Source organism: Cygnus olor, chromosome 3 (assembly GCF_009769625.2).
Source record: "Cygnus olor isolate bCygOlo1 chromosome 3, bCygOlo1.pri.v2, whole genome shotgun sequence".
Classification (NCBI taxonomy): domain Eukaryota; kingdom Metazoa; phylum Chordata; class Aves; order Anseriformes; family Anatidae; genus Cygnus; species Cygnus olor.
In genome coordinates, this window is record NC_049171.1 from 65,139,825 (window position 1) to 65,148,859 (window position 9,035).

General features: G+C 38.2%; 1 protein-coding gene across 5 annotated transcripts in view; it reads right to left on the bottom strand.

The window, feature by feature from the left end:
- Positions 1–9,035, bottom strand: part of SYNJ2 (synaptojanin 2) — a 64,635-nt gene that overhangs the window by 50,583 nt on the left and 5,017 nt on the right. For all 5 annotated transcript variants that reach the window (XM_040553195.1, XM_040553194.1, XM_040553197.1 and 2 more), the window contains exon 2: positions 5,278–5,364. In XM_040553195.1, the coding sequence (XP_040409129.1) occupies positions 5,278–5,364 (87 nt within the window). The remainder of the gene's footprint in view (positions 1–5,277; positions 5,365–9,035) is intronic.

Consider the following 9,035-nt stretch of genomic DNA (forward strand, 5'->3'; position numbering starts at 1 on the left):
AAGACAAATGCTTCTGCTTATTGCTAGTCACTGGAAGTCTGATTATCATTGTGGATATACTAAAGCAAACAAAAACAAACAAACAAACCACAATCCTTTTACATCTAAATTTAAACTTTAAAAAGCCAATGTGGTTTCTTTTCTGGTATGTAAACATCAACAGGCCATAACATTTCCTGTTGAAAAATAACTACTTAACATGGAAACAGAAGTATCAACCACAACCCTACCTAAACGCATTTAAATTTACAAGGAGAAATTGCTCCAGCCAGGACAGATGCTGTTACTGGTGCAAGTAACTTTTATAAGAAGCAAAATAAAATTGATTTTCTGCATTTCTAAGAATTGCAGATGCTAAGTTCTTGGGTAATTGGTCATTCAATGGAGGGAAAATAACATTTTTAGCTGACAGGAATTTACTGAAAAATTCTTTTAGTTCCTACACAATTCATTTTTATTACCCAGTAAATCTCACAAAAGAATGCAAGAAGTTGCATTCCTGGTTTACTAAACCCTCCCCCACAAAAAATCTCCTGCTCTCAACACAACACGAAATTTCCTACGGTATAAGGATTTGTGAGGCCACAGCACGAGAAAGAGAGGATTTTTTAAAAGAATTGGTTTTGCTGAGCTAACTCTGAAAATATCACAATTTTAATAAAATTGAAATATCCAGACATTCCTTAAAGCAGAAAGATATTTCCCCTTAAAACAGCCAAGACTATTCCATTAATTCCTGCAGCCTTAATTTTTCAAAACTGCAGCTCACTACCAATACATTAAAAATACTACTGAAGTTTCCAGTGAAACTGTTCTTATGCAAGGAGCACTTGAAGTCCCATACTAACACCAGTCACTACGAAAATACTTCATACAGTCCAGTCAGATCCACCTGGCAGCAGCATTATAAAGCACATTATGGGACTACAACCTTTGAAAGGAGTTAAACAGTATGCAGGGTATTTATGTTTGTTCTGTCCAAAACATCAATAGCTAAATGGATTTAAAAAAGAAAAGGGGGGGTGGGGGCGGAGAGAAAACTTTTAATCAAATTTAACCAAGGCTTCCTACTCTCAGGAGCTCCCTGCATATTTGAACTAGGAGACAGACCAAACTCCAGTCTTATTTCTTAAAACAGAAGCCCACAACTGTTATCACAAAAAAAAGTAACTAAGTATACTGGGAGCAAAATTATGGTAATTTTTCCTTGATGTCAACGTGCCGTACAGTAGCAGAAAGCATGCTGCATTCAGCTGACAGCTGCAAAGTCCACGATAAATGGGACCAGCACTAAGGTCAATGAAAAGCATCCCAGAAAACTTTTTTCCTGTGAAGTGCTCAAGGCTCCAGGTGTGGCTCCTACCCTTGACTTTGTACCAACAATCGTATCAGCTGCGGACTCTTTACTATGTCCTCACCTTAGAAACCAAATATCTTTTCTTTAAAAAAAAAACACCTTTTACAAGTAATTTAATATACAGTCCTACTTTTTATCAGCTTTTCTAAACTTTCACATAGATGAAAGTGATTTAGGAACATAAAAATTGCAACAGAAGATCACGACTGTAGAAATGTCTCTCATTTCCTTGGGATACCATCTTGAATGTTTTAAAGAAATCTCTGAAAAGATATCGGAGCAAGAAGTGAAGTGTTCCTTAGTGCCCATTCTTTCCATAGCAATACACCTATGAAAAAGCAGGATCCACTGAAAGTGCTGAAGAAAAAAAAATGTTTAAAACTTGTTTATGGACCAAATTTTGATCTCAGATACATGGATATAAATGTTCATGTATTGTGACCAAGATCATTATTTTGCCCTGTTACAGCTATAAATCACCGCTATCATCTGTAAAGAACCCTTTCAAAGAAATATTAGAAATGCATTGTTCGCAGCAATATGCACTGAATGCCCTTTTATTGGGTTGCGCAAGGGAGGCAGAAGAGGGAGAATATTTGGCAGAGAAACAAGACGAAAATAACTTGTATCCTTTCTTCTTTTCTAAAAGCTCTTGTGAAGCCAACTGCCTTAATGGAAGTTCAGCAAGCCTGCCACAGGAAATGCAGTTCTGGTACGTCACACCTACAATAATAAGCTGCAGTTTCTGTATTTAACCTGTCTACATGACTCCAGACAATTGTTTCCCCTGCAGTTTATGGGATGACTTTAGAGCTGCCCGTTATGAGCTACAGTGAAAAGGCAATATCCAATTCTTATTTTGTCCTTTTTAACTGCCAATATTTCACTCGACTGCCTTTTCCTTTTATAAATGAATCCACTCCAATTTTTATTCCTTCTCCATTCCAACAGTCATGACATTTCCTTATGTTCCCTCGGCATGTTCCATTTCCACTGCATTTCATCTTCACTCCCCACATATCTCCACTTCACTTTATAGTCCACTGAAAAACAGTTTTCAAAGGTATTTACGCCTCTCATCTCCCTCCAAAATTAGCCACAGAGTGAAGCAGAGGATCTGATTCTAAGCAACAGGCTGAAAATCTCTGAGGAAACCTATAGCAGAATCATAAAAAGAACCAAGATTTTCCAAACTACAGTGTTAGCCTCAAAGACGCTCTTTCTCCCTCTCCTAAGTAAAATTATATATTAGGAAATGATTAAGAGGAATAGAAAACAGGTACTTAGTTGTCCTTTTTTGCTTTGAGAATTCTTCCTTTAGACCATCAAACACATTGTATGCACAAAAGCAAGAGTATATACAGCCAAGTTAATTCAGAGCACCTCCCCAAATACAGCAGCTGTATTAAACTAAGCAACCTACATGGTGATGTTGCCAAAATACTACTTTATATACGAACCCCTTCCTGACATCACAGTGTTTAAACCAAATGCTGCAAAGTCAGCTCTTAACACTTTGCTTAAAATGTATTTGCCGCTGCAAGATCTTCTTTGGCAGCAAAATCTTGGCTGAGATACAGCTCCGAAACACTGTACAATTCATCCTGCTGCCATCCATCTCACAAAAGAAAGCAGAAGAACTTAGTGAGTCATGTTAACAGACATAAGTACATAGAAGTGAATGTTATCACTGCTGGGAAACACTAACTTTGTGAGTCAGCTTCACATATTTCATCTACTTTCTTGTGAAAAGCATGATCTATTCCGGCACACTTACAATGTGATTTATTTGGATTCCTAAGTAGCAATATTTACAGATTAATTGAAGTGCTCAGAGACATCTTTCATGTCTTGAAAAAGTCTCCCCTTCTGTTCTACAAATATACTCTTTTAATATCCCTGTGGAATGTACTTATACAAATATTTTCAGTTAATTTAGTACTTGTGATCTGCAGGTTTCCAGCTGTAAAAAAAACACTAGCGATACTTCTGAACAAAATGTATCTGACAACTGATGGTCAGTGAAGAGCTGGCCAATTATGCCCTTGTTTGCATAGAATATATTACCTAAGAAAGCAAAAAGTTATATTACATACATTTTTGGTAGTGTTAATCTTTTACGTAAGCAACAGCTAAAAGGATGGCGTATACTTACGGGCAAGATGGAAAAACTAACTGAGACTGTGAAAAAAATGGGCTACTTCTTTACTGGTCAAATAGCAGGCAGGCAATCATCTGTGCTTTTTTAAACATGTTCGGCAGCTGAAAATCTTTGCTTACCTTTGCTTACCATTACAGCATGACCCTCCTGACTTTTCACTCAGTCAAAATTAGGAGTTGACCTCCAGCAGTAAACTTTTTTTTTTTTTATCATCCAATTACCAATACAATTTTAAACAATCCTTTCCAAAGGAAGTCCTGTACCAGGACTTGTAATTTAACAGTAGGACAAGACAAAGGTACAGTGACAGAGCTCAGAGATGAAAAGACTCACTCTTCACAGGCACTGAAGTTAAGCAGGTGTTGTTCAAAAAGAAGTAAGGACATGGCAACACAGAAATAGAAGGAGAAAAGAAGAAAAGATAAGGCTGAGTATATTTCATATCCCAACTGAAATAATTCACATTCTAATATGGAGACTAAAACCAGATATATTTAGCTCCCATCACGTACAAGAAACTACTCTCATTTGTAGCTTGAAGAGCTTGACTTCAATAGCTGCATTCCTTTGCTATTACAACAGGATTAATTAGACTCCTATGAGGAAAAACAGGTCCAAGTGCCAAGAAAAAACAAACACAAATCCTCCATTTTTAATTGCATTAACAAATTGATACACATCTCCATAGAAATGCCTAATTAATTCCACAAGAAACAAAACAAACAAAAAGCCCACATTCATTTAAAAGACTAGACGGGCATAGAGTTTTAAATTACGACACAGAAATCTTTCAGACTGCAGCCACCTCTTCAGATCAATCTTGCATCATATTCCTTGAGCCATAAAATGGTAGGTGATCTATAAAAAGATACACATGTACTGGTCTAAATAAGCCAGTGCTTACACCACCATTGCCTTCAGCAGATTCCTTGATTAAGCACTAAGTTATATGAAAATCAGTCTTGTCATTCCTCCAAGTCAAAATTAAGGTTTACTCTGAGACCACGAGATCAAGTCTTATACAGCTTTCCTTAATGAACACAGAAAAAGTTTGAACTATACCATGTTTTAATACCACTAACCTTTTGTTTTAATGCATCCTTTTCATCAGTGGATTTGATGTCTGCTGTGCAAGGTACTATTACCTTCAAATCAGTGACTGCAGTCCTGTGCCTAAAACATGCTATTTCCATTAAAATTCCTGTAGGCAGCATAATAGCAAAACCTTCGCTAAATCAAGATTCCCAGACTGTACAGAAAATTAAAGTAATGACAATAAATATTCCTTACTATTCCTTACTAGTTGAAGTTCAAGGACTGCTTCTGCAAATCTTTTTCCATGTGAATTACACAATTAAAGGCAATTGGGCATTATAGCAAAGACTAGGAATCTGCAGTTTCAGATGGCAATGATTAATCACTGTTTAAATATGATCCTTCAAAAAAAAAATTGAGAAATCAGAGTTTGCCTTGGATGATTGCAGTAAAAAAAAAAAAGAGACAATTATCTTCAGGCAGCTAAGAATGTCAGACAAAACAAAAGCAAAAAAAAAAAAAACAAAAATGCTTAGACTATCACTTGGCAGTACGCTTTTGGCACAGCATAGAAAAAGAAGTAGATCTCTTCCAGACTACACATAACAAGCTGCAATTAGCTTTGAAATGTTAAGGAACTGGACAACTTTAGCCATTTGGTGCTACAGCATGCCAGCACTGTCTGGACATTTTTATAATCTTAGTCATACAGATGGTCACTTACCACATTTAAGCTGAAGCTCTCCTAAACAGCCATAAGCATCCATGAGTTTTTCATATTGTCCTTTAATTGCATCCTTTTCTTCTGGAGCTGAGATACAAAAGAAAAGACAGCAAACGTTAGTGTTCTGGTCCTTATCAAATTTTAAGATTGCTGTAGTCTACACCAATCCATCCCAGCTGATCTCAGTCAGAAAAAAAAATTACATTAGTAGAGTTAAAATGCTGCAAAAACACAGCATGTGTTGTTTTAATGTTTAAGAACATTAAAAAGCAATGGGACAGAAGCATATAGCCTCTCCTCCCACCAACCTAGAAAAAAGAAGGGCACGCACTACTTTTCCAGGACACACAATTATTAGTAATGCCCTAATTCTACAGTGGAGATGTTAGCAGATGCCACACTAGTTTCACAATGTGTAAAGGAATGTATACATATATTTAAACTTTACACTGTTCAAAAACAAGAGCAACAACAAAAAATTGTCTGGCCATGAACTAAAATATAATATATCTTTTCCTGATGTACAAAAAGAGATGGTTTCTGTTTCCAGATTCTCACAGCATAATTTCAAACAGAATCAGAATCTTTTATGCAAGATAACATAATTTGATGTAGGCAAATCGGATGCTGATTTCTAGAGGAACTAAACTTATATCTCAATCAAGTAAGAACTGTTTAAAAATAAATAAATAAAATTAGAGGATCAAATGCTGTTGTAAGATTTGTGTATTTCTGCAATAAATGACTTCAATGGGCACAAGCCGAACACTTAGATTGACTGAGTATTAAGCCAGAACATGCCCCAAGCTTGTCACTGCTACTTTAGGGAAAAATCAAGTACATCCTGAACCAGTAAGCCTGCATTTTGTACATATTTCCTAATGAGGAGCAAATTTAGCCTCATGAATGAGTAAAACAAGACTGTGACCCTCAAACGTCCGTTTACTTCTTGACTGCAAATAAACAGACACATGGTTCTTTCACAGGTTAGCTAACGCTCTAAAATCTTATGCTCCTTGCAAACTTCAGCAGTTAAAAAAATTTAAAACCCCCTGGCCGATAAATGACAAGCTGAACTGCTCGCAGTGGATGACAGCAAATAAAGAAGCAGGCTTTTCTTTATGAACGTCAAGAGGCAAAGTAGCTCAGTGAGAAGCATGGAAAAGAAATAAGTATCTCATCTCTGACATTTTGAAGTGAAGGCAAGGACGCTTCCACTTGCACAATTCCTGTAGAGTCCTTAGTAGAGGCAACCCCCAAAGGAAATGAAAACACATTTGTCTCTGTTTTTGCGTCTGTGTTGAATAAGGAAGAGTTGTTAATTCTTTTCTCAATTTTATTTTTGCCACCAGACTTTCACAATCTATTTTGCCTTCTTACAAACACTGAGTGAATCACACAAACCCAGCAAAATGTTGATACCACACACACCAGTGAAGTGAAACATAAGCAACAGGAAGCAAATAAAGGGATTTTTATTGTTTAATGTAAACCTCTGGAGAGCAACAGTTTAAATATACAGTAACAGCATCTCTTAAGAGCTGAGACTCTGAAAGCTCACTTCATACAAAACTTCTGCAACAACAGTTAAGATAGAGTGTCTCATCAAAAAATAAAAAAAGATTGTCAGGCCTTTCTTATGTATTAAAAAAAAGACAAGAGGTTAAAAAAGTAATGTCTCTCTGTCATATTCAGTAACTAGAAAAAAGCAGCAAAAAGATACTGATATTTTTCTTAAATTTGTTCTCCTCTTTCAAACTCTATAGTTTGAAAGAAAAAACGAAAAAGCATACACTAAATTCTTGCTCCAAACATTCCGCCTTTAGGAAGAAATAGGGAATGACAGAAATAGTGAGAGATTTAGATCTCAGACTGATGCAGGACCTTGCAAACCTTCAGGCTAGGCACAACCTCAAAGCATTTAAGAGACATCTTGAAAGCACAGCGATACTCTTCAAAATAAAATTACGAGTTGGAAAGCTGGCCATTAACATGCCTGGTAACCACATGATCCAAAAGAACAGAATTTGTGGAAATAAGCAACACAAAAGTCATGCAGCTAATGGCAAGAAGCACCTGACACTGGCATGTACAGAAGCCACCAAAGTTTCCTTGGTCAAGCCAGCAGCATCACACGCACATCAGCTCTTGGCACGGCACTTCTCCAAGGGCAGACAAACAAACAGCTGGGTTTTGCCGACAGCAGCACAGAAACAGGCTGTGTCCTGGGCAGACCAGTTAAGAGAGGATTTACCAGCCCAGCAGCATCGGTCAGGGCATCAGTACCAGAGGAGCTGCCTGAAAGAGAGGAGCAGGCTCCCAGTGCAAAGCTCTGGGAGGACTCTGGGCTCTGCTGCCTCTCTTTCTGGCTGGCTAACAACTCCCCAAAATTTCTGCCATATAGCAGATCCTGTTATTTATTCCGGGTTCATTTTGCTCCTAAACCAATTTGGATTCAGAAACCAAAGAAGGGACAAAGGGATCTTCCCCCGACCACCTCTGTGCGCCCCCTGGAGAGCAGCGCGCTCCTCAGGCCTCACCCAGCAAGCAGACAGCCCACAATATGTTACTGCGCAGAGACCAAACTTTCGTGTGGAAAAAAAAACAAACCATAATCTGTTATAGAAACTGAAGACTGCGGTCCCATTATACACCCAGGTGCTTCACGAACTCCTGAGATGCACTTTGATCGCTGCCCTTCTGCTTGGGCCAGGGCCCAGGCCCCGCGCAGCAGGGGTCAGGCACAGTGCCCCCCCGGCACAACCTTCAAAATGGCCCCTCGAGGTCCAGGGGGCTCGTTCCTCCCTCATGCCCCCCAGCTTGGCCCGGTCTCACTCTGTGCCCTGGTGGTGGGCAGGTCAGAGCACGGTGCCTTCCCTCCAAGTGCTGGGGAGCCCTAGATGGATCCGCATGTATCCCAGCCCATCTTCGTCTTTTTGGAGGGAGGAGGAGGAATCCCCAACAACCACTATAAAAAATGATACACTGAAAAGATGACCAAAGCCTGACTTTAAAGAACATTGCAGATGGCTTGAGCCAATTTCGTAGCTTATTATTAAATTTCGTAGCTTATTATTACAGAGAACTATTTAAAAATCTTTAAAATTTCTTAAAGAAATCTAAAGTTTCACCAAAACCTGGCCTTAAGCATCTCCTAGACTATTTGCAAGCAATGCTAGGACAATAGAGACAGCATCAGAAAGCAAGTGACTAGAAACAGAACAAAGCTAGCCTATGTGCTATTGCCTTCGCTGAACAAAGAGCAGAGGTAAGGGGAGAAAATACTACAGAAGGATTGTTGACACATAGGGAGAATATAAAGCATATTGGACGAGGCTGAACAATATTGTAAACACTGCCTTAGTGACAACATTTGACAGCTGGGTATGTCCAAAGACAAAGGTCTTTTCTAATCAGTAACAAAAAAAATATTATGTGTTCTTCTGTTGAAGTTTCCATTGTCAGAGTTTTCATTCTGTAAGGGCTTTCACAAAAGGCCTGAAATGCAGAGGCAATGAGTGCTGTCTGCCTAAAAACCTAGGACAAATAATGGAGGTCTAACTACATCCTACTCACAGGTAAAATCCTTCCTTTTTCAAACAATGGAAATATATATATATATATTGTTAGTGGAAGTAGGTGCTACAGAAGTTATTTAAATTTACCATGAAGATGTCTACTTGGAGGACAAGTTGAGTTTTCCAAATGCATGGTGCATTTGTTTATTGCTTAACAATGGCTTCAGGTACTACAGAGTA